Source organism: Orycteropus afer, unplaced genomic scaffold, assembly GCF_000298275.1.
Source record: "Orycteropus afer afer isolate SDZICR_OR568_19922 unplaced genomic scaffold, OryAfe1.0 scaffold00032, whole genome shotgun sequence".
NCBI lineage: Eukaryota > Metazoa > Chordata > Mammalia > Tubulidentata > Orycteropodidae > Orycteropus > Orycteropus afer.
Window position 1 is genome coordinate 10,539,347 of NW_006921619.1, and position 27,355 is coordinate 10,566,701.

At 39.8% G+C, this 27,355-nt stretch overlaps 1 protein-coding gene across 1 annotated transcript; it reads right to left on the bottom strand.

Moving 5' to 3' along the window:
- Position 1: 1 nt before the first annotated feature.
- RFC4 (replication factor C subunit 4) lies at positions 2-15,282 on the bottom strand. The gene is made up of 10 exons (XM_007935989.2): positions 15,152-15,282; positions 11,840-11,918; positions 5,597-5,676; positions 3,197-3,316; positions 2,179-2,322; positions 1,844-1,964; positions 1,094-1,219; positions 366-446; positions 182-295; positions 2-97 (listed from the first exon to the last, which is right to left on the bottom strand). Exons 1-10 carry the CDS (start codon positions 15,280-15,282, stop codon positions 2-4), a joined length of 1,092 nt encoding a protein of 363 aa, XP_007934180.1.
- Between the last annotated feature and the right edge of the window lie 12,073 nt (positions 15,283-27,355).

The following is a 27,355-nucleotide window of genomic DNA, read 5'->3' on the forward strand; positions in this document are numbered from 1 at the left end:
GTTAACAATTCTGAGTTAATTGTTGCATCACAGTAGCACAAAGGCTGATCAGCTGTAGATGTTCATCAGCACCATCTGCTAAGCATTTATCCACTTCCTAAAAGAAACAGAAGGAAAGCGGTATTAGTAGTACTTTTTCAGGTGTAGTTGTTAGACTCTGTGAAGGGGCCTACTTACTTACCGCAATCTTTTCTGTAATAACAGACTTCTGTTTATCAGAAAGGTGGTTTTCTACAATCACATCGTGAAACTGGTTTATGAGCTGAGTTGCTGCATGACCTTCATCTATCAAATCCTGTGTAACGAAAATTGACATTTGCTATGTTCTCTTGTTTCTCCCTTCCCAGTAATAAATTGATTTTTACCTTCACTACAGCTTCTAGTTTGTCAAAAGAGCCACTCTGACATGCAGCAAATACTCGATCAATTGTGTCAGCTGGTATTACCTAAAAAATAGGTATTGTTTTTGGGTGAATTGAAAATGGCAAGGAGTCCGCCGAGTTCTACTTTGTTATTTTGACTCTAAGCTTAAGCATACTTTGTCCTCTGACCTGAATCTACATTAAGCAATCTCTTTACGTGCAAACTCTTGAGCACCAAATAGGTGCAATAGCACACAACCAACCACCATCTATTTTATTTGCTGCTTTTAGTTTTTTGCCACTTAGGTTGCTTGGTTCTGTGTGTGAAATACACAACACTTACTCTTTCTCACCAGGGAACTGGAAATATGTATGGTAATAGCACTCTTAATGATTTGTTGTACAAATTGGATATGCCTCTTGCTTCTTACATATGAAACTGGCAGAACAAATTTTATGTGTTGGGACAGATACTTGAAATAAAGGCCATAAAAGCTTGTAGGTGGTTGAAACGTAACTTGAAGTATTTTTTATCTGGCAAACTGAAAAGGATCAATTCTAGTATTAAACTACTCTGAAAGCACTGATATTCCCAGATTATATCCTTATTACACCATTGTATTTACTTAGTACAATTCTTGGCACACAGTAACCATGCAGTAATAATATACTTGGGTGAAAATCAAAAAGCCACAAAACTAGTATCCACAAAACTAAGAAAGTGCTCTTACCCCAGCAATGTCTGTGAGGACTTTCTCTGTGACTTCCTTTCCACCTGTTAATCGAGTAGCACTTTGAAGAAATGTGATGGCTTTTCTTAAGTCTCCTTCTGACACTTTAACCAGATAAGCTATTCCCTTAAGAGAAAGAAAGTTATTTTTTAACCTGTGATAGCCAATTAAGGTTTTTTAATAAAAGCAAGAGGAAAACACTATGGCTAGAGTCAGTGCACTATGGCTAGAGTCAGTGGGGAAAAAACTTAAGGTTTTTGGAAAACTAACATTGACAATTTATGGAGAAAGCCATCAGTCCAAGGGAAGGATTAGAGATTTCTTGCTCTGAAAGAAATTACAGAGCCAAAGAGATGTTCCACGCTCCCCTATTTTTTTTTTTTAAATCATGTGAAGTAAGTGAAGGGGAAAAAAACACTCTTAAAGTCTGTTATATAACAACGAGTAAGGCGCTAGAAATGCTTTATACCAAGTTAATTCTTGAAGTGGGATATTAGCTAGGAGACTAAAATCTTGTTACACAAGATGTGTTGTTGCAGTATTTGTGTTACACGTATGAAACCATCAGTTTTTAGTTTTTGAAATATGGATAGATAATAAGCCAGCATTAAATGACGGACCTAATTGTAACAAAGGCTGAACCTTAAATTCCTAGATATCCCAGCTCATTAATTTGCTTGAACTAGCATCAGGATGGATTACGGGCGTTTTCATATTCGTTAGAGGAATCAGTAATTATACTACCATTACCTCATTGCTAATTTTGACATTTTCCTTCTCAGCAATGTCTAGTAATCGCTGCTGTTGAGTTTTATCTGACAGAGGTTTGAAGCGGAATTTAGAACATCTGGAGGTTAGGGGTTCAATTATACTGTAAAAGATAAGATCAGAAAAAGCAAATCGGTCTAAAAGAATTTCCCAAAAGAACTCATTACTCATTAGTATTAAAAAAAAAAAAATTAAGATTTGATGGAAGAGAAATTAAAGAAATGTTGCCTTGAAAAAGTTACTAAATTTGTTCTCTATCTAAATGGGGTTATCAAAATTAGGCTGCCTAGCATCTATCTTCAGGGCAGTGTACTTACCGACTGACATAGTTACAGATGAGACAGAAACGGGTGGTTTTGGACTCTTTCTCCATGGTACGTCTTAAAGCTGCCTGAGCAGCTGAGGTCATGGAATCAGCTTCATCCAGAATCACAATCTTAAAAGGAGGACATGGTTTCCCACTGATTCGGAGAAACACATGGGAGTTCAGCATTAAGTAGTGTATACTGTTTTTATTAACAGCTTTATTGGGATATAATTCACATACCATACAATTCACCCATACAGTTCAGTGTGTTTTTTGTTATTTGTAGTGTCATGCAACCATCACCTGTTTTTTAAAACATTTTCATGACTCCATAAAGAAACCCGATGCCCATTAGGAATCACTCTTTCAACTCCCTGAGCCCTAGGCAACCACTAATGAATCTACTTTTAGTCTCTATACATTTACCTACTCTGGATATTTCATGTAAATGGAATCCTACTCAATGTAATAGCACAAATTAGTTACTTTCTACAAATTCTGAAGTATGTTCTGATAATAAAATTTACATGTTATGTCTAGGTTCCAAAAATTTAATTTTGGAACTTTTGGGACCTACGGAGTGTAAGGTGCATAAATATGTCATATTTACCTCAAGGCAGTTCTATTACAATTCTTCATAATTCCTCCTTTCACTCTAAAGTTGTTCAAGTTTGAACAAGAATGTTTATGGTTATCCTATGAAACACATACTGAAGTTTAAGTTATCTGACGGAAAAGTTTCCTTTTTTTTTTCTTTTAACTTTATGTTTTCTAATGCAATTGCAAAAATCAGGATTTTTTATGAGTATGCCACTAAACTCAAATATGATTACTACATATTCCTTAGACAAAATACCCACAGAAACCTTGACAGCTATGCAATTTAAAAGTTACTATAAAAATCATTCCTGGGCTTCAATAATTTAGATAAAAATACAATCTAACAAAAAAGAAATGGGAAATTTGGCACAAACTTGTAAAACAAATACAGTGGCATGCCATGGAGAAGAGAAGACATGCTTGCTTACTCTGAACGACTTCCTGACACAGTTAATTGAGCAAAATTCTTCACTTTCTCTCGAACTACTTGTATTCCACGTTCATCAGATGCATTTAACTCAAGAACTCGCAATCGAAAAAGTTCAGGCCTATGTAAAAATGAAACAAATATGAGACATTATGCAGCCTAAAAGTTACCCAGGTTTAAAATACATTTCAACATTTGTACACTTTGCGGTAGTTTAAAATTCACCTAGTGAACAATATAGATAAACTTCTTTAGCTTTTTTCTATTCATTTTTCAAACATATATATCACAATGTATAAATTTTTAAGTGAGTTTTCCACTCAGCATTGTATTGTAAGCATTTTACCATGTCATCCAAATAATTATAAATGCCATTTTAATAGGTTTATGATATTCCATCCTCTGAATGTACCCACTGTTGACTTACTTTCCTCTATTGTTAGACAATATGTTTTAAATACATTACAATTTTAAATAATGCTGCAGTATATCACACTTTGATTTCCACAATCAGTAACTGATTACTGAATTAATTAATAGTTTGTGTTTTTTTTTTAAAGTGAGGGTTGTTTTTTTAAAAGTAGCATATGCTTACTGAGAAAAATCTCAGAAATCAAAAGAAACTTAAAATTGACTGGCACACTTTGCCAATCCACTGTTTTGCAAGTTTTAGTTATTTTTCTACATGTATACAGGTTTTCCCTGCTATCCAAAAAGTAGAGCCTTCCTATAAAACTTTTCCTAAGCCAAAATGGCATAAAGTAAAGAAGAAATCACTGTTAATTCATAAGTGAAAAATTGTTGAGCATTCCCAGACCCAGAAATAACCTACCAAATCATACCAAATAATACATAAAACCTAAAATAATTCATACAGTGTTCACACACACAGGTCAAAGCTCTAGTGGCTCGATGCTGATTCTCTGGGAAAGGAGCTTGGCAAACCCACTCACTGCTTAGGGTGTGTGCTGCCTCTTTAATGGCTCACTGAAAAATGAGCTGCAAAACAAATGCTGAAGGCTAGCTTCACTTTTCACCTTTTTTTGTAAAAGTGAAAATCCTCTTTGGATTTGTTTCCATTAGTGAAAACAGGTACTAATATATAGGTCTTTTGTAAAAGTGGGGTGGCATAAAGCGACTTTCAAAAGGCAGGGGATACCTGTATACTTTGAATTAAAAAAAAAAAAAAAAAAAAGAATTGAGATTTATACTTTTGTCTTCATTTTTCCCAATTAATATATCCTAAGCATGTTCCATGGGCATAAATATTTAGGAAGTTTCTGTGTATATATTTTCTATTTTCTTTTAGTTCTATACAGACAAACATTATTTTATAAAAGATACAAAAAAGTTGTATTATTTTGAACTGACCTACTCCAGAATAAATAATAAATAACTAGCCAGTTTCTTATGACCATACTGCTAATGCTAGTTCAGCCTGCATCCAGTTTGAGTTGCAGAAAAATAAAAAATGCTCTTCTGTAACTTCCTTGAGAAACCTAAGTTGCCGTCAAAGAAAATATTAGGCTCACAGCAACTTCCTGCTTTGTTCTCTTTTACACTTCAACAAAAGTACTTATTCTTACATATCTGGTTGCTTCAGAGGCATCTCTGAAATTGTTATTTTCATACATAGGATTTCAGATGTACCCTTGGGCCATGTGCCCTAAAATTCTGGGTAAATTCAAGACAGCCACTGCTATCTTAGTACACGTTCCATAGATCTCAAACTTGAGCTGCTATATATTTTTTAAGTAAAGGGCTCTCTAGAACGACTGGCTAAATCAAGAGAGTGAGTCTTAGAAGAAGAACCAAAAAAGGTAGCCCACAGAGAGATTTTCTGGTGTACTGGGATCCTATCGCATCAGTTACTACCTAATCTGCTTACACTCTCAGGGAAGTGAGAGTGAAGGGCTAACCTGGCCACTCCAGACAGCAGGGCCTTGCAAGGCCAGACCAGAGGGAAATTAAGAGGGTAGGGGTAGGGGTCAGCAGCATCAGACACAGCAGATACTATCAAATAACCACACAGATGTGCAGGCAATCCTTAAGAGGATAGTGAAATGATCAGCATGACTGGAGATACATTGGGTCCTCTGGGCGCCAAAATCTTAAATAAGTTGAAGAAAATGATGAGGGGGGAAACCAAGGCTTTTACTGTAGTACATTCAAAAAACACTAGAACAATGAGGGTTACCAAGATGTAAGCAAGGTGATTAATTGGAAGGGGGAAGAAGTGAAAGGGGAATCGGCCCACTAGATTAATAAAATATTCAGAAACAAAAGACAAATCCAACAACCCTATAGAGAATCAAATGCAAATCTTTAGGGAAAGAAGCAATACCAGAGATTTTTGTTGTCAAGTCCTAAAAACAAAGAAAAAAGAAAGATTTCAACTTACCCAAAGAGTTCCCTAGCTGCTGCCAAAATAGTTGATGTTTTTCCAGTTCCAGGTGGCCCGTAAAACAAGAGATTAGGGAGCTGTGGAAGTTAAATTTTATTTTTTATAAATTGTATTCTGGCACAAACAGATGAAAATCATGACTAAAAATATCTGTGGAACAGATCAATAACTTCTGTAATAGAGTGTATATATTCTAAATAGAAAGATTTCTTAATATAATTGATTATCATGGTAATTAACAGCTCTAAATCCTGATTTTTCCCCCCACATGATACTATCACTTTTCCCCAAAATGCCTTTTTTTTTTCCCCTCTTTTTATTGTGATTTGGGGAAAGTTTACATAGCATAAAATGCCTTCCTTATCTCTTGAACTGACTCAATATTTATGATTGCTCCAGTGCCTAAGGGAGCTCTGGTAGCATAGTGCCTAAGGCACTTGACTGCTAACCAGAAGGCTGGCGGTTCAAACCCACCAGCCACTCCTTGGAAGGAAGATGGGGCAATCTACTTCCGTAGTGATACTGCTCAGAAACCCAAGGAGGGGTCGCTATGAGTTGGGGCCGACTCGACAGCATATAACAACTAATGCCTAAAACACTTAACTGCTAACCAGAAGGCTGGTAGTTCAAACCCACCAGCCACTCCTTGGAAGGAGGGTTGGGCAATCTACTTCTGTAGTGTTATGGCTTTGGAAACCCAAGGAGGGGTAGCTATGAGTTGGGTCCAACTCGACAGCACATAACAACAACAACAACTACACCTAATCCACTTAGGACTTTCAAAGCTGGAATTAAAAATCTCTCATTTTTTGTAAAGGGAATCCCAGTTTGTCATTTCCTTATTCTATACCTTTGCTCAGGATTGGAGCAGAGTCGGTATTTTACAAAGATATCAGCTGCTTTAAGAGGGGAAAGAGACCATTGGTGTAACTGAATTTGGCCAATACTGAGAAAAAAGTAGTGCAAAAAGCATGACAGGCTTTTTCCAGGAACAGAAACATTAAAAATAAACTAAAGCCCCTATCAAGTGCTGGGCACTGTTCCAGATGATGATTATGTACCATATGGGGATGTCTGCATAAATCAGACAGAATTCATCAGAGGGAAGAAGGATAAGATTAAATGATTAGCTTCTTCTCTTAATCTTGGATTTAGCCAGCTTGGCTACTATTAAGCTGGGTACTGATCTGTGGTAAAGATTAATAAATTAATCACTAAATTCTAATGAGCTCTATTATAAAACTATGTCCTTTCACACACAGAAATCAATACATATAGGAAATTAGGCAATTTAATTTATTTGCTTCAACTCTTGCTTAACCCTACCCACTCCCATCACTCTGCTTGATACTTAGAACTATTCACTGGCTTCATACTGAGGAAAAAAAACAAAACAAGCAACTTAGCATGATCAAAAGGAATTCCCATGATCTGGCCTACCACCTCCTTCACCTGCTAGGCTGCAGCTTACAGGCCTCCAGCCTACACATACACTGGTCTTACAACCTGGGGTCTGATTCCTCCTTTCTGCCTGGCCAACTCCTACTGCATTAAGTCAGATGTCTTCCCCAATCACCCAGTCTAAAGTGGGTCTCCCTGTTAGTCTGTCATCACAGGCTTTGTTGTACTTGCTGCAATTTGCATTTCTCGATTACTTATTTACCTATTGGGTTTAGTTGTAAAATGCCTCAGGATCTAATGGAATACTCAATTACCTGCAAATAAATAATCTAACATATAGACAAATATGTTAATCAGAAGACTATTACTGTTACATTGCTAAATCATAGCTTAAGATACAAACGATGTGATGTATACTTAAAAGCAAAACACAAACCTGCTAGGTCTCTTAGTTTTTAAGGTTATAACTATTATTTTGAACTGTGCATGTCTCAACATTTGTAATGATTCATCCAGGTAACTACCTTATAAAAGATTTCAAATAAATTTTTAAAAACATGATAAAATTTTAAACCATGCATTATATAATTGATAGATATATGTGGTACATTTCAGAAATGTAGGTTTAGTATCAGTTCTTAAAATTGATTCCTGAAAAAAAATCCTCTTATTATTTCTATAGGTAGTAGACAGTATAGGTACAAGAAATTCAAGTTAGGACACACTGCACTTAGGATCTTTCCTTTTTTTCTCTTTTTTTTTGTACATCTTATTGTTAGTAATTCAGAAGGAAGGTTGGACAATCTACTTCTGCAGTGATACCAACTCCAAAACCCAAGGAGGGGTTGCTATAAGTCAATCCAACTTGACAGCAGTGCTTTTTTTTTTTTTAATCGTTAGTAATATATACTATGGGAGCTCTGGTAGCGTAGTGCCTAACTGCAAACCAGAAGGCTGGTGGTTCAAACCTACCAGCCACTCCTTGGAAGGAAGATGAGGCAATCTACTTCCGTAGTGATACTGCCTTGGAAACCCAAGGAGGGGTCGCTATGAGTCGGGTCCGACTCGATGGCACATAACAACAACAACAACAACATGTACTATATACAATGTTGCAGCACATAATTTGCTGATTTTGACTCACAGATGACCAAAGATTGGATTTATAAAGATACTGATAATAAAAGGCAATTATAATGAAAACTAAGAAGAAAAAGAGGTATTTGACTTATGTCAGAACTGACTTGCAATGGAATCACTGGAAGGGAACCCTTTCGTAAGTCAGGGACTACTGGTCCTTTAAAACCCTTCAAAGAAAATGAAGGAAAGAATTATTTTAGAGTTTAAAGAAAAATTTCATCTTTCTTTAAGTTTTACAAAACTTTGTCAGAAAAGAAACTGAAAATATTAAACAAGATGTTAAAGATGGAAGTTCTTAACTCAGCCTCGTAAGTCAGATGGCATAAAGTCAAGAATTGGGTCATAATCTTACTACATTTGCTTATACAGCTGACCTTTGAACAACACAGATTTGAACTGCACAGGTCCACTTATACACAGATTTTTTTCAACAAATATATTAGAAAATTTTTTGGAGATTTGCAACAATTTGTAAAAAGTCGCAGATAAACTGCAAAGCCTAGCAATATAGAAAAAAAAAGATAAAAAAATAAAAATGTATGTCATGAATGCATAAAAATATATGTAGATATTTGTCTATTTTATCATTTACTACCATAAAATATACACAAATCTATTATAAAAAGTTAAAATTTATCAAAAACATTCACATATACTAAACAGACTGTATATGGTGTGCCTTTCAGTTGAGAAATAAATGTAAAGATACAGTATTGAATCATAACTGCAAAAAATTAATTGTAGTACATATTGTACTACTGTAATAATTTTATAACCACTTCTTGTTGCTATTGCAGTGAGCTCAAGTGTTGTGAATATCCACTTAGAACACCATGTGACACTAATCATCTCTGTGTGAGCAGCCTGTCTTTCCAGTAAATTGTGTATCACAGAAAAAGATGATCTCTTGTGGTTCTTGTGTATTTTTCATCATGTTTACTACAATACCATAAACTTTGAATAACACCACGGGACCCATATGAAGTGCCACTACTGTTGCTGGAAGTGCTCCCAAGAAGCAGAGAAAACTCAGGTCATTAGAAGAAAAAGTTGAATTGCTTGATATGTACCATAGATTGGAGTCTGTAGCTGTGATTTCCCACCATTTCAAGAAGAATGAATCCAGTGTAAAGATCAGTTAACAAAAAAAAATACTAAAAAAGGAATTTGTTAAGTACTTTTTGCAAAATACCTTTTTATCTCCTATTGAAAATGCAGCTTTTATGTTGGTGGAGGATTACTATAAGAAAGGCATACCAACAGACTCTAATATGATTTGAGAAAAAGCAAAGTCATTTTATGATAACTTAAAGCAAAAGTAAAGTGAAGACTTTAAAGCTAGAGAATTTAAAGGCAGCAAAGGATGGTTTGACAATTTCAGAAAAATGTCTGGCTTAAAAAATGTTAAGGTAACAGGAGAAGTAGCTTCTGCCAACCAAGAAGCAGCAGATGAGTTCCCATTAAGAAAATCATTGAGGAGAAAAGATATCCTCCTGAACAGGTTTTTAATACAGATGAAAAGTACCCTATTCTGGAGGAAAAAAAAATGCTACAAAGGACATTTATTAGTAAAGAAGGGAAGTGAACGCCAGGATTTAAGGCAGAAAAGGGTAGGCTAACCTACTGTTTTGTGCAAATGCAGTTGGGTTTATGATCAGGACTGCCCTATCTATACTATAAATCTGCTAAATCCCAAGCCTTTGAGGGAAAAAATAAATATCAGCTGCCAATCTTTTACAAGACGGCCTGGACAATGAGAACCCTTTTTCTGGATTGGTTCCATCATGCTTTGTCCCTGAAGTAAGGAAGTACTTTGCCAGTAAAGGGCTGCCTTTTAAAGTTCTTTTGATATTGGACAATGCTCCTGGCCACCCAGAACTGCATGAGCTCAATATTGAAGGAGTCATAGTGGTCTACTGGCCCTTAAATACAACATCATCAATTCAGCCTCTAGATCAGGGGATCATAAGGATCTTTAAGGCTCTTACTTACACATGGTACTCTACGGAAAGGATTGTTGATGCTATTGAAGACAGCATCATGAAAGTCTAGAAGGATTAAACAATTAAAGATGCCATGATTGTTACAGAAAAAGCAGTGAAAGCCATCAAGCCTGCAACATTGGATTTATGATGGAGCCAACAAAGGGAATCATGAAAGAGATTGTGGATATGGCAAAAAAGGTAGGGGGTGAAGGGTCTTTAGATAGGGATCTTGGAGAAATTCAAGGGCTAACAGACACCACACCAAGGGAATTAAAGGAAGACAACTTGGTGGAGATGAGTGCTTCCGAATAGATGATAGGAAGATGTAGAAGAAACGGTGCCAGAAAACAAAGTAACATTAGATAATCTGGCAGAAGGTTCCAATTATTTAAGGCTGCTTTACCTTCTTTTATGACATGGACCCTTCTATGATACAAGTGGAGTGCTGGTGGCATAGTGCCTAAGGCATCTGACTGCTAACCAGAAGGCTGGTGGTTCAAACCCACCAGCCACTCCTCAGAAGGAAGATGGGGCAACCTACTTCCATAGTGATACTGCCTCGGAAACACAAGGAGGAGTCATTATGAGTCAGATCCGAGTCAATGGGAGTGAGTTTTTTGAGATGATACGAGCACTGTAACTAAATGAAATGGTGGAAGAAGGACTGGTACCATATAGAAACATTTTTAGAGACATGAAAAAGCAAAAACATCAGAAATTATGATATATTTCTATAAATTCACACCAAGTGTGTCTACTTCTACTTCCTCCTCTTCCACCTCTTCTGCTTCTGCCACCCAAGACAGCACAACCAACCCCTTCTCTTCCTCCTCCTTTTTAGTTTGCTCAATGTGAAGATGAGGGTGAAGAACTTTATGATCCACTTTCACTTAATAAATAGTAGATAATCATGCCATACATTTAATAAGCCTATCTGTTGTATATGTATTATCTTCATGGGAAAAATCTAATAACTGTATAGCAAGATTGTGTTAATTGACTGTCTATGTTATCAGTAAGGTTTCCAGCCAACAGTAGTCTATCAGGAGTTAGGTTTTTGGGGAGTCAAAACTTATGTGTGGATTTTCGACTCTGTAGGATGTTGACACCCCTGACCCCCCCACAATGGTCAAGGGTCAATGCTAGTTGAAAATACCACTCAATAAAATAAATCTTTTCTTGCCACCTGTGAAAATATAACTCTGTAATTAAAATTGCATTATAAAAACAAACCAAACCCACTGCCATTGAGTCAATCCTGACTCATAGCGACCCCCCCGCTTTGGGTTTCTGAGGCAGTAAATCTTTACAGAAATAGATTGTCCAGTCTTCCTTCCACAGAGTGGCTGGTGGGTTCGAACCACCAACCTTCTGGTTAGCAGTCAAATGCCTTAGGCACTATGCCACAAGAGCTCCATGAAATTGTATATTACTATAAAATCAAAAGATATAAGAGTCCTTGCTTCAAATAAAAACAAATAGTAGTAAAGAAAAACATCTTAAATAGTTTTATAGATATAACTTCTTTAAGAATATGTTCTGTAGTAGAGTAATTCCAGGAAGAGTAGTGATGGCATCTAAAACCAAAAATAATTTCTAATTAAAAGCAGCCAGCCTTAAGGGGCAGGTAGCAAATCTTGGAGTTGGGTCCGACTTGACGGCACATAACAACAACAACAACAACAAATGAGATTAAAAACAATTTTCTACTCACATCGGCTCCTTCTAAAGACTTTTTCAACACAGCAACCACCTCTTCCTGGAAAGCAACTTCATCCACACACTTTGGGCGACTGGAGGAAAAAAAAGAGAGATTATTTAAAATATTACAGTAGTCACAGAAAAGTCTTAAGTGTTGCTTCTGCTAAAATATCAATGATGAATCTTACATTGGTAATGAAAAGACAAATTGTTTTATAATTGTTAAGTAGTTGGAAATCCCATTTGTATTCACCTTAAGCAAATAAAGACTAAAGGAGTAAAATATTTCTCACTTCCTATCTGCATATTAGGAGCTCTGGTGGTATAGTGCCTAAGGCATTTGACTGATAACCAGAAGGCTGGCAGTGCAAAGCCATCAGCCTCGGAGGAAGGTTGGGCAGTCAATTTTTGTAGTGATACTGCCTCGGAAACCCAAGGAGGGGTTGCTATGAGTCGGATCCTAATCAACAGCAGTGAGTTTCTTATTTGCATATTTGCATCATTATGTTAAGATGTGAAAGGACTTTATTTTACTACACCATAAAAGCCAACTGATTAACAGTTAGAGTGAATACTTGCCTAGAAAATATTATGTTTTGAGAAGACCATGGACTTAAGCTCAGAGGGGAGCACTGTTTAGCAACCTCAGGTTAGGCACCTCTAAAGTTGTTAATACTAGTATCTTCCAACACCTTACGACACACAAAAAAATGGAGACCTGTTCATTTCATTGAGGATGAACAAGTTTAAACAATATGAAGTATAATAAAATTATTTAATTTTACTCTCACATTGTTAACTAGTGATTTCAAGAGACTGTAGAACAGAGTTATATTCCCAACACTAAGATTAGGCATTGGGCTCAATTAATTAATCAAAGGCTTTTCTTTGATCTATCCTTTTTCTAATTAATCAGGACACTGCTAGGCAGGAATTATGTAAGATAATGTTTTATAGGGAAACCAATATACTGTATGCCTAGTTCCACATGGAACTAAGACTACCATTGCTGATGTCAGATGAATCTTGACTAAAAGCAAAGAATACAGAAAGATGTTTACCTGTATTTTGTTGACTATGCAAAGGCATTTGACTGTGTGGATCATAACAAATTATAGATAACATTGCAAAAAATGGCATTCTAGAACACTTAATGGTGTTCACAAGGAACCTATATATATACCAAGAGGCTGTTGTTCAAGCAGAACAAGGGGATACTGTATGGTTTAAAATCAGGAAGGGTATGCATCAGGGTTGTATCCTTTCACCAACTTATTCAAGCCGTATGCTGAGTAAATAATCTGAGAAGCTGGACTATATGAAGAAGAATATGGCATGAGGACGAGAGGAAGACTCATTAACAACCTGTGATATGCAGATGATATAAGTTAGCTTGCTAAAAGTGAAGAAAACTTGAAGCACTTACTGATGAAGATCAAAGACTATATACTCTTCACTGTGGATTACACCTCAACATAAAGAAAACAAAAATCCTCACAACTGAACCAATAAGGAACACTGTGATAAATGGAGAAGAGATTGAAGCTGTCAAGGATTTCATTTTACTTGGATCCATAATCAACACTAATAGAAGCAGCAGTCAAGAAATCAGATGATGGACTGCACTGGGCAAATCTGCTACCAGAGGACTTTTTAAAGGACTATGGAACAAAGATGTGACTTAGAAGGCTAAGGTGCACCCAACTCAAGCCATACTATTTTCAGTAACCTTATATATGTGTGAAAGATGGATGATGAAGAAAGAACACTGAAGAAGAGTTCATGCCTCTGACTTGTGGTGTTGGCAAAGAATATTGAGACTACCATGGACTGCCAGATGAATGAACAAATCTGTCCTGAAGAAGTACAGTCAGAATGTTCCTTAGAAGTAGGAATGGCTAGACTTCGCCTCACCTACTTTGCTCATGTTGTCAGAAGGGACCAGTCCCTGGAGAAGGATATCATGCTTGGTAGAGTGTCAGAAAAGGGGAAGACCCTCAGTGAGATGGACTGACACAGTGGCTGCAATGATGGGCTCAAACATAGCAAGCACTGTGAGGATGGTGCAGGACCAAGCAGTGTTTCTTTCTGTTTGACACAGGGTTGCTATGAATTGGAGCCAACTCAACGGCACCTAAGAACAACAACAACAACAACAACAACAACATACTGTTTAAACCAGCATCTCATAATCAAATATATGCTGGGGTCAGGCACATACTGAGAGTGAAGAGAGTGTAAAACAAGAGAAAATAGTGGCAAACTGAGGAACACATGCCTTTTCCAAAATGAGAAGAAATACTCAGGTCCACCAATTGCTGTCAAATGAGAATCTGCATCCCGAGTGCAGAAAAACTAGATTTTTATGTGAAAATTTCCATTTTTTTCCAAAGCCTTCCAATTAAGACATATGAGGGCTTTATGTGACCTATACATCATCTGCAAACCCTTGGTAAAAATTAAGCCACATCCAGTATTTACAATTGCTTTAATTATCTGGTGATGCAGTGGTTAAAAGTGTTTGGCTGCTAATAGAAAGGTCAGCAGTTCTAATCCAGCGGCCACTCTATGGGAGGAGAAAGATATGGCAGTCTGCTTCCGTAAAGATTACAGCCATGGAAACCCTAAGGTACAGTTCTACTCTGTCCTATAGGGTTGCTATGAGTAGTAATCTACTCAATGGCAATGGGTTTTTATAATAATATTGCTTAGCTGATTGACAATTTATGGCAATCAAGTTTATGTAAATTAGTGTTTTTGCAAAAAAAGCATAAACAAACAATTTTCATCTCAGTAAGGAAATGGGGAACAAATTATTTGAACTTAAGTAAACTGCTGAACAAGAGCTTATAGAAACTTTGTTTTCTTCACAGCTCCATCCCTAGTCCCTAAAACTACTTAGTGTAGAGAAAATCTTTGTTCATCTATAAATAAGGGAATTGAACTAGAGCATTCTAAAGCATCTTTCAGTTTCAAGTCTCTATGACTTAAACAATTGGGTGATTTTCAAAGACAATATTGAAGCAAAGCGAACCATCCCCCTTAAGTAAAACAAGTGATCAGAATTAGTTGTTGTTGTTATTAATTGCAGTGGAGTTGATTCTAACTCATGGCAACCTCATGTATGCAGAGTAGAACAGCAGCAGAGTTTTTAAGACCATTTGGAAGCAGATCACTAGGCTACCAGGTTTTCTGAGGTTTAAACTCTGGGTAGGCTCAAACAGCCAACCTTTTGGCTAGTAGTTTGCACCACTGAGGGACTCCTTCAAAACTGGTTGGAGGTCATTTGTTAATTATTTAAACACACACACACAAGTGTACTTACTATTTTTCTACCCATGGAACAGGTTTGGCTTTCTTGTTCTCTCCACTGCTTCCTGCAGTGGCAGCAACTCCTCGATCCTTGGTCAGTGGTGGTTTAGTACTGATAGATGCACCTTTTAGAAATGCCTGCATGGTTACTTCACCCTGACCAATGGAAGACAGAAAAGGAAAAGCTATTTTGCAATCATTATGAAGAAGTACTGCCTGAAAGCACACTTAACGTTATGCAAAGGCATTCTATAATTATATACTAACTTATATATAAAAATAAAGGACATCACCTCATGGGTTAGGACCCTCTGAATGCAGTATATTGAGTGCTACAGGGACATAAAATAAGCCAAAGTCCTTATAGAACTTGGAATCTATATATAGTAAGGGAGTTCTTAAACAAAGATAAATCTTACATCAGAACCCAAACACCATTTCTTAAGCATTCCAAGCTCTGGTAAATATGATGTCACTAATGCCCACACTAGGAGCTCTGGTAGCATAGTGCCTAAGGCACCTGACTGCTAACCAGAAGGCTGACAGTTCAAATCCACCAGCCACTCCTCGGAAGGAAGATTGGGCAATCTACTTCTTTAGTGATACTGCCTTGGAAAACCAAGGAGGGGTCTCTGAGTCGGTCCGACTCGATGGGAAACCACCACAACAATGGCCACACTGCACATGGGCCTTTATAGTCTCTTCCATTTCAGTCCAAGACTTGGCCCTAGCTCAGACTCTGGTATAAGCTCGGCAATCAGGAGTGCTGGGACCACAAATGAGAACCTCCACAGCTTTTCCTGAGCATAGAGCTCTACTCAAGAAACATTTTACTGGCAGAGCCAATGACTGTCTTCAGAAGACTTTTTGTTTTTCTTTTGTGGGGCAGGGGATTCTGCTGTTAAAATGGAAACAGCTTTTATTTTTTTCTTTTTAAATAACATGTTCATTATGAGAAATCAGAACAATGCCACTGAATTGTACATGTGGAAACTGTTAAATTGGTTTATGTTCTGTGTACAGTTGCAACAAAAACAAATGATATATTCTTAAAAAATCAAAACGCTGAGAAGAATGAGGAATTAAAAATTCCTAAGAAATCTCACCCAGAGACAACCACATTCAGGTACATTCTTCCAGGCAGGGGAAAGGTTGTTGTTAGGGATAGGAAAACATCATTAGGTTGCCCGAAAATTCCCTGCATTAGTGGCAATTGTATCCTGTTCCTCCCAGTGTCTAGAACAGTGGTAGGAACTCTATAATATTTAGTCAACGAATTACCATCTAAAAGACTCAATTTATCTTTCTGCCAAAGAAGCTAAGGTCTATTCCATAAGGTAACAGAGTTAAACTAAAAGAATATGTGTGTAAACATATAGTTCTGTGCTTGGCATATCGGTATATGGTTACTGTCTGAAACAGTCAAGGTTTTTAACGTTATTACTGAATTACCATATGCTTGTCACAGGCTGCTAAACAGTAACAAAGCCCAAAGCAAGGCTCTGAAAGATAGCGTACTGCACCATCATTGCAAGACGGAGCGCAGACAGATAAGAAGATTGGCTATGCTAGAGGGCTAGAGCGCCGCTGTGCACGCTAGGCTGGGAGGTGAGACATCATAGATGTATCAAAGGTAGAGGAGTACAGGAAGGCGAAGATAACCCTTGCAATTTTTCCCGCCCGGCCACCTGCAATCTCCCAGTCGGCGCGCCGGTAATCTGGCACAACCTGGGCCTTTCAGCCACTTGTCTCCGCAGCAAGGACGATGCAGGCTCGTTCCAGAAGTTTCTGGTATATAGATAGGGCACGTTGGTCGCAGAGTCAGCTTCTTTCCCGAGTCTGAAAATAACAGGTCCAAGAAACTCCGAGACGGGAGATCGGGTGAAATTTACAGTCGCCGCGTCACTCCAGCCGCCTAAGTTCCCGCCACGGAAGGACCGGCGTAGAGTAGGGCGGGAATTCGTGGGGACGCAACGCGTCACTTCCGGTCTGTACTGTTTACCCCCGCGCCCCAGAGGTGGGCGAAGATTTGGGCTGGAGGGGATTTATGCATCGTTTCATTTAAACACCTTGAGGACACCCACAGACTTTTACAGATACATAGTTTGGAACAAACTTGCCTAAGGAAATGTGAATAAAAGTCCACTCTGTCCCCGTGCATTTCTCCGACAGAAACTGCAGGGCCAGGACGCTCCGGTCACTTACTGGACTGCTTCCGAACGTGGGCAAGGAGACATCTGCTTTGGCGGGTGGGGCAGAGCGCTCACCCGGTTCGGGAATTCCGCCGCCCACCGAAGGTCTCAAAGAGGACTGCTTTTTAGGTGCGAACTTGCAGAACCTGTACTGCATTGTGAACTTCCTCTTTAGTCACGGGGCGTTTCACTGGCATTTCTGCGGAGACAAGACTCAGGTTTGCTAGCACAAAGGAAGAGGTTGGGGAAGCTGGAGTTGATCATTTGCCGGAAGATGGCATCCTGCGGGTCCCTGTCCTCTTCCCCTGGCTTAATCGCGGAGCAAAATCCTCTGTGTACTTCAAGGGTAAGCCCAGAGACTAAAGAAAGTGCTATTTTCCGTCCTCTTGAAACACATACAGGAGCTCTGGTAGCTAGCGTAGTGTTTCCGGCGTTTGACTGCTAGCCAGAAGGCTGGTGGTTCAAACCCACCAGCCGCTCCTCGGAAGGAAGGTTGGGCAGTCTACTTCTGTAGTGATACCACCTTGGAAACCCAAGGAGGGGTCGCTGTGAGTCAGATCTGACTCGACGACAGTGTGTTTTTGCGTGAAAGCACATGGTTTAACCTTTCTATATCTGCTTGTTGCCGAGAGGGAAGAGTTTGCCCTTCAGCTATGGTCATCTTTAAAAGCCCAGCTCAGAATCTAGTGGTGCCTGCGCTCAATGAAAGTTAAGAGATGAATGAAAACGTTTAACCCCACCAGGATACTTGCATCGTGGCTCTAGGTAGGTCACTCCTTTTATCTTTCCTCAGTACTTAATTTAGTTCTGAATTGTACTTAAATCCTGTTGGAATTAGACCATTTTCAGATGCTTACCTTCTGCAGGACTTTACTAATTATCCTAACTCATAAGGTTGATCTAAGTCTTTTCTAAATGAAATGACTGTAACCTTTGTTTGGCACATAGCATGATAAAACCGGTTGCTGCAGAGTTGATTCTTATTCATGGCGACCCCATGTGTTACAGAGTAGAACTGCACCTTAGGTTGTTTTTTTTTTTTTGGTGGTGAAAACATGTACAAAGGGACATTCGCCAGTATAACTTTTACATTTACAGCTCAGGGACATTGATTACGTTTTCATGTTGTGCCACCATTTCTGCTGTTCTTTTCCAAAATATTCCACCACCTATTAGCATAAACTCAATGCCCCCTCCCCCCGTGACCGTAATTTTAACTGAGGTGGCCTGGTGACACAGTGGTTAAGTGCTTTGCTGCTAACCAAAAGGTTTCTAGTTCAAACCCACCAGCCACTCAGCAGGATAAAGATGTGGCAGTCTGCTTCTGTAAAGATTTGTTGTTGTCGTTATGTGCCCTTGAGTCGGACCATAGCGACTCCTTGGGTTTCCCAGGCGGAAACCTTCATTCTGAGGAGTGGCTGGTGAGTTTGAACCACCAGCCTTCAGGTTAGCAGTCAAATGCCTTAGGCACTATGCCATGTGCCTTAAATTCTTAACTTTGTATTTCACCAATACCTGAGGATTAAATGAGATGGACTTGCTAGCACAGTGCCTAACTCAGTGTAAACTTTCACTCATGTCAGCACATTGGTGCCATCCATTCTATAGGATAAAGCCCTAGATTCAGGTTCTCAAGGAAGAAGCTTCTTTAATGCAGCTCCTGTTCCCTCGGTGAAAATGACTATGTTAAAGTAATGGTCCTAAAAATTTGTATATAGAAATTTTAATTTTTCTTTTTAACATTGGAAAAGTGAAAAATCTAGATGGGATGAAAACAAAAATATAATTTTCCATTTAAAATCTATAGAGAAAGCTACCACTGAACTAGGAGCTCTAGCGTGGACCCATTGTGCCATCTAGTGGATGGGAAGGAAAAAGACACCAAAAAATGTTTTCTGTTAAGTATAATTTAAACTCTACTGAGTTCACTCTGGGAGCTCTGGTAGCGTAGTGCCCAAGGCACTTGACTGCTAACCAGAAGCCTGGCGGTTCAAACCCACCAGCCACTCCTCGGAAGGAAGATGGGGCAATCTACTTCCGTAGTGATACTGCCTCTGAAACCCAAGGAGAGGTCGCTATGAGTCGGGTCCGACTTGACGGCACATAACAATAACAGCAACAACAAGTTCACTCTAACTCACTGCCATCCAGTTGGATCCCACTTATAGCGACCTCCCCTTGGGATTCCAAGGCCGTATCTCTACGGAAATAGATCACCCAATCTTCCTTATGAGGAGTGGCTGGTGGGTTTGAACCACCAGCCTTCTAGCTAGAAGTCAAATGCCATAGGCACTGCACCACCACAGCTCCCACTAGGTGTCGCAAATGGCTAAGGACTTGACTGTCTGAAAGGTTCGTGGTTCTAACCCACCCAGAGCTCCTCGAAGGACAGGCTTAGTGATCTGCTTCCAAAAGGTGACAACCTTGAAAACCCTATGGACCAGTCCTACTCTGCACACATGGTGTCAGCCTGAGTTAGAATCAGTTTGACAGCAACTAACAACAGTGGCAGCTGAGTTAACTTGTTAATTATTTAACTTTGTAAAACAAAACAGTATTCTAAATTTCCTAAAACATATATATTTACAAAACATGAACTTAAATGTCATCTGTGGAGAGAAGAGAGAATGCTCTTGAGTTCTTATCATCATGGATTTTCATGGTCTGTTATCCATCTCTACCTAGCACTTTGTATTTATTTTGGCACACAGAGTGTGAGTACCCCAGAGCCTCTGAGGGTCATGTTTTTCCCCAAAATACTGGGGAAAATTAGTGGGGAATAAAATCATTCCATTTATTTTTCAAAAATGTACGCACCAACTTAAAATGTTGATGTAACCAAAATGAATATTTTTCAAGGGCCAGTGTGCTTAATTGAGGTTTTTGCTAGTGTGTGTATGTGTGTATGTTCTGTTTTTATTTCTCAGGTTATTCTCCTAGTTGTCTTGGAAGATTTCCATTTTGTCTAGGATGAAGACATTAACAGCCAAATCTCCCCCAAAAGTTAGGAATAATAGCATACCTGAGGTGGCTAGTCATGTTCTGAGACTCGTTATTTGCTACTATTATTACAGTTAACTGCAGTAATATCAGGTGCTACTTACTGGGCTTCAATATGGCAGGCCCTGTTCCTTTTTTTTAAATATATAATTGTGGTAAAAAATATCCAACAGTACATTTGACATTTCAACTTTTTTTTACATATACAATTCAGGGATACTCTGTTCATGCTGTGCAACCACTCTCACTCTCCATGTCCAAGTTTTGCCATCATCCTTAACAGAAACTCAGTGCTCCATAAGGAATCTCTCTCTTTCCCCATCCCTTCTGCCCCTGGTAACCACTAATAAACTTTGGTCTGTGACAGGCCCTGTTCTTTTGTGTGTGCGTGTGGTAAATACATATATAACAAAACATTTGCTGCTTTAATATATTTTACATGTACAGTTCAGTGACATTAATTACATTCATCATGTCATTCAGCTCAGGCCTTACTCTTGGTATACATTTTGCTAATCCCCCCACTTACACTCCAAAATACTTATCATTGTCTTCACTATAGAGATGAAAAGCAGATGCCTGTGACCTGCCTTGTGTACATCCTGACTGTGCCCAGGGCTGGTGGTCAGTAATCACTGACTGTCTGGATTACTCTGTGATTAGTGGTTTCTCATTGTAAAAAAAGCAACTTTGGCTGAGGGGTATTCTCTAAGGCTTTGCCTGATTTTAATTCTAATTCCTCAGTGGGGTTTACAGAGGTGAAAATGATACTGTCCCTGCAGCGAAGGAGTCGGGTCCAATGGAAGAGATATGGCTCAGGGCATACACAGTAGGATGTGGTTTATGTTGAAAGAGACCCCCTGAATGTCCAATGTGGCAGGCATTTGGTGACTCCTGTCATTGTCCACAAAGTTCCTTTCCCCATCACCTTCTTTACCTTCTCCTTCTCCCTCGTCCCTGCCATCTCCCTTCTGCTTCTCTTTGTTTTCTTTCTCCCCCTTCCCTGCCCTTTGCTGGTTAGAAAATAACTATGGGTTTTAACCCATTAGTAAGTCATAGTATCAATTCAAAGAGTCTAGATCAGTACTTGCAAAAAAAAAAAAAAAAAATCACTCATTGTAAGAATACATATTTTTACATAAAACTTGTTGTAATATCTATCTGCATATGTATATATACTGTGTCAAGTTGTAAAATTTATATTTCACTTTAAGACTTTAAAAAAACCGTGCTGTGGACTAACCTGGTGCCGCAGACATCACTGACCTGGCCTGTGTACCCCCAGCTGAGGAGGCCGTGGTGTTGGCTGGGTGACTCTCCAGGGTGGACCCTTGGTCTTTTTCTGTCAGAGGCCTCACTGAAGCAGAATCTGGTCCCTGATGGTGCTTAGAGGATCACTCTTACTCCCAAGCTCAGGCAAATCATTAATAGGAGGCAGGGAATGGCCTAGATGACTCCTAAAATAATTCAGTCAGCCTGTTACCAAGTATTTGAGAGCCTCTATGCTCAGCTCTGTGCTGGCACTGAAGTCCCCTGCTTCTCTGTAGACATCCAGCAGGACAGAGGGGCAAGCAGCTGCCATCATTTCTACCTCAAGGTGTCCTTCACTTGTGAAGAGTCTGGAACATGTTGTTAGGTCTTTTAGGTGCTGAGTTGCCTCCCAGCCCTGCCCACCTCAAGCAGTGGGCATTCCAGTGACTCTTCTTCCCACCCCTCAATCTAGGTAACCTCAACCCTGTACATTGTCTCTGTCCCTCCCTCTCCACATCCTGCGCTCCCTTCAAGGCCTGGCCCGAGTCCCTCCCCCTGAAGTCTCACATGAACAGAAACTCTTTCCCCAACTCAGATGCTTATGAAATTAATTAAACAGCTCATGGCCAACCTGGTGCTGCCTCACATTGGGATCTTTTATGCAGATGGCTTGTCTCTCTGAAATAATCTGTGAGCAATGTGAGGACAGAGACCACATCTTACTTAGAGTGTGGTAGTAAAGAGCAGGAATGTTGTGGAATCCATCTGCAGTGCTTACAGGCTAAGCGAACTTGACCAAGGATCATATCCCTCAGTTTCTTCATCTGTAAAGTGGGGCTAAGGCTTTTAGGCTGGGTTCTCTAGAGAAGGAAAAACTAGTGAAGCATATCTATCTATCTATGTATATATATGTATAAACCAAAAAACCAAACTCACTGCCATCAAGTCGATTCCAACTCATAGCAAATCACTTTGAGTTTCTGAGGCAGTAAACCTTTGTGGAAATAGATTGCCCCATCTTCCATCTTCCTTCCACAGAGTGGCTGGTGGGTTTGAACTGCCAAACTTCTGGTAAGCAGTCAAATGCCTTAGGCACCATGCCACCAGAGCTATATATATATATATATATATATATACACACACACACACACACACACACATACACACACACTCACATATATATGTGTGTGTGTGTGCGTGTATATATACATACACACATACATACATACATACACACATATATATAGATAGATATATAAAGAGAGAGAGGAGACAAAGATAAACATGGCTCACAGAGTTGTAGATGCTGGCAAGTCCCAAGTCTGTGGGTCAGGCGTCAGGCTGGAAGCTTCTGACTCACATAGCTGCAGGGACTGATGAACCCAAGATTGGCAGGCAGTACAGCAGGCTGCTGTCTGCAGAGGCTGACAAATCCAAAATAGGCAGATAAGATGGCAGGTTCTTGGCTCACAGGCTGTGAAGGCAAAAATCCCAAGATTGACAGGCACTGCACTAGGCTACTGGTTCAAGTCCAAAAACCAGAGGTCAGATGATGAGCCAGATGCAGGATCTAGATTGCATAAAAAGCCAGAGAGCTTTGCCAGGACATCCATATATATTGAATGAGGCCACATCCCAGAAAACTCCCTTTCAATTGATTGGCTGCTCATAGCAGATCTCATCATGGAGATGATTGCATTATATCAGATCTCATCATGGGGGATGACTACATCATAAAAACCACTGAGAATCATGGCTCAGCCAAACTGACACACAATTTTTAACTGTCATAGTCCACCCCTTGTTAACCAGGCACCTGTACACGTCTCCTTAACTGAAAAACCAAACCCACTGCTACTGAGTTGATTCCAACTCACAGTGACCCTATAGGACAGAGTAGAACTGCCCTCATCGGATTTCAAAGGCTGTAAATATTTACAAAAGCAGACTGCCTCATATTTCTCCCATGAAGTGGCTGGTGGGTTTGAACACTGACCTTTTGGTTAGCAGCCCAATGCTTTAACCACAACATGACCAGAGCTCCTACGCATCTCCTTAAACCACATATCTCTAAATAAAGACAATTATAAAGTCGTACTTGAGCCTGACACAACTAACACATTGCAAAAACAGCAAGGAGGCCACATGTTCTGACCTCCTCTAATCCCACAAGAGGAAGACAGGATTATCAGCCAGGCCAGACATGCTGCCTCCCTCCAGCCCTTTCTCCAACCGTTCCTCCCAAAGCACCCACCACCTCTCTCCTGGGTTCAATGATTCACTTCAGTGGCCACACAGAGCTCACAGATTATGGAGTTTATTGGGGAAGCACCACAGGCTACAATTCAAGTTCAGGAAAAATGCTCAGCCTCTCTCCCAGCCCACTGTCCCTCAGCCAACAGTCTCTCATGGTCTCTTTCCCAGCAGTGCTGGTCCCTCGGTGTCTCACTCAGCAATGTATGTCTCTTGCATCTCTTTCCCAGCAGCATGTGTCTCTTTCAGGGGCGTGTGTCTCTTTCAGCAGCATGTCTTTCTCAGCCAGCAGTCAGAGAGCGTTCTGCCTCTAGGAGGCCTCCTTTTGAGCTTGGCAGAGTGGCCAAACTAGCCAATCATAGCATCAGAACTCTAAGCACGTGAGAGAGAGTGGGAACCTCCCAGAACATTGTATTGTGCCACGCCCAACAGAAATAACCCAGGTGGACAACTTCAGCAATCAGGAGCTCCTCAGTTGCTCATAGAAAATCTCACCTTGGAGTTTACAAAGACTTATGGGTAGAAAAGCCACACTAAGTAATTTACTGCCCACAACATGACCAGAGCTCCTATGCATCTCCTTAAACCACATATCTCTAAATAAAGATAATTATAAAGTCATACTTGAGCCTAACACAATTAACACATACAACTGAAAGCATTTAGTTCTGTTTACATTCTTATTTCCTATAACTGAAGGAAACAAAAATATTTGATGCAGACATATAAGAAAAAAAATCATAATCATCACAGTCTTCACTTCTGCAACTGGTCAAGTGGTCATAGCTGGTATTTAGAACTACCTTCTTCGATCACCCATTCCATATTCCCTTTACCCTCAGTGAGCACCCCAGCTGATTGTAGTTCTTTGCCTGGTTGGGTAACCCAAACCTTCATTCCTGAAGGGTCTTGATCATTAATAGTCATATCAAAATTGGGTTGCTATAGTTTCCCATTGACTTTAATCACAGGGCATGGTACTAGTAAGAGAGACGTCCTAAGGAATCTGTATTCCAGACGTACTCTTTATCTCCATCATGTAATATCAATCTGATTTCCCCTTAGTAATCAGGCTCAATTGTACCAGATAATGCAGTAACTCCCTTCTTTGCCTGTTGATCCAGAGGCATGAGGATCCCAAAATGGCTGAGTGGCATTCTTAATTTCCAGTTCAATGGAATCAGTATTGTGTCTCCAGATGGGAGTATTCTTCCCTTTAGGACTAAAACCTGGAGATCTGCAGAGAGTAGGGTCACAGTGACAGGAAGCAAAAATTTTGCAAGTGGGTCACTAGGGGTAATAGTGAGTTGTGCCACTCCCATTTCTACCCCTTGTTTTCTGGACCTGTCAATCCTGGCTATTGGGAAAACATCATCATGTGTTGGACGCTGGTTTAGAACATATACAGCCTCCTGGAGAACACTGTCCCAACCCTGCAAGGTATTGCCACCTAACTGATGCTATAATTGAGTCTTTAGAAGGCCATTCCATCACTCTGTCAAGCTAGCTGCTTCAAGATGATAGGGAACATGGTAAGACCAGTCAACATGAGCATGGGCCCACTGCTGCACTTCATTTGCTGTGAAGTGAGTTCCTTGATCCAAGGTGATGCTGTGTGGGATACCATGATGATGGATAAAGCATTCTATAAGTCCATGGCTGGTAGTTTTGTCAGAAGCATTGTATGCAGGGAAGGAAGAACAAAACACTGCTTTTCCCATGAAGGAAGTGGTTCAATGTAATCGGCCTGCCACCAGGTTACTGGCTGATCACATTGAGGAATGGTCCCATATTGTGGACTCACTGTTGGCCTCTGCTGCTGGCATATTGGGCACTCAGCATATTGGCTGTAGCTAAGTCAGCTTTGGTGAGTGGAAGTCCATGTTGCCGAGACCATTCATAACCTCCATCCCTGTCACCATGGCCTTTTTGTTCATGAGCCCATTGGGTAATGACAGAAGTGGCTAGGGAAAGAGAATGTCTGGTTTCCACAGAACATGTCATCCTATTTACTTGATTGTTCAAATCTTCCTCTGCCAAGGTCACCCTATGGTGAACATTCACATGAGACACCAACGTCTTCACTTCTTTGGTCCATTCAGAGAGGTCTATCCACATACTTGTTTTCCATACCTCTTTGTCACCAGTTTTTCAATCATGTTCCTTCCAAGTCCCTGACCATCCAGCCAAACCATTGACCACAGCCCATGAATCAGTATACAATTGCATATCTAGCCATTCCTCCTTCCAAGCAGTGTGAAAAACCAGGTGCACTGCTTAAAGTTCTGCCCATTGGGAGTATTTCCCTTCACCACTGTCCTTCAGTGAGGTCCCAGAAAGGGGCTGCACTGCTGGTGCTGTCCAATTTCAAGTGGTGCCTGCATATCACACAGAACCATCTGAAAACTTCTTGTTGTTAGGTGCTGTTGAGTCATCTCCGACTCATAGCAACCCTATGCACAGCAGAACAAAACACCGCCTGGTCCCACGCCAGCTCTGTGATCCTTGCTATACTTGAGCCCATCGCCACAGCCACTGTTGTCAATCCATCTTGTTGAGGGCCTTCCCCTCTTTTGTCAACACTCCACCCTACCAAGCATGATATTCTTTCTCCAGGGAATGGTCCCCTCTGACAACATGACCAAAGTAGTTGAGAGGAAATCTGGCCATTCTTGCTTCCAAGGAGCATTCCGGCTGCACTTCCTCTAAAACAAATTTGTTCTTTTAGCAGTCCGTGGTACTTTCAGCATTCTTTGCCCGGCACCGCAACTCAAAAGCATCAATTTTTCGGTCTTCTTTATTCACTGTCCAGCTCTCACATGCATATGAGGTGATTGAAAATATGATGGCTTGTGTCAGGTGCACCTTAGTCCTCAAGGAGACATCTTTGCTCCTCAGCACTTGAAAGAGGTCCTTTGCAGCCGACTTGCCCAGTGCTGTATGTCTTCTGATGTCCTGACTGCTGCTTCCATTGGCGTCGACTGTAGAACCAAACAATGTGAAGTCTTTGACAACTTCAATTTTTCCTCCATTTATCGTGATGCTGCTTATAGGTCCAATTGTGAGAATTTTTGTTTTCTTTATATTGACATGTAATCCATACTGCAGACAGTATTCTTCAATGTTCAGTAAGTGCTTCAGGTCACCCTCACTTTCAGCAAGCACAGTTGTGTTATCAGCATATTGCAGGTTGTTAATGAGACTTCCTCCAATCTTGATGTCATATTCTTCTTCATATAGTCCATCTTCTAGGATTATTTGTTCAGCATACAGATTGAACAAGTATGGTGAAAGGATACAACCCTCACATACTTCCTTCTTGATTTTAAACCATGTAGTGTCCCCTTGTTTTGTTCCAATGACAGTCTCCTGGTCTATGTACAGGTTCCTTCAGGAGTACAATTAAGTGGTCTGGTATTCTCATTCTTCTCAATGTTATCCACAATTTGTTATGATCCACACAATCAAATGCTTTTGCATAGTCAATAAAACACAAGTAAACATCTTTCTGGTATTCTTTG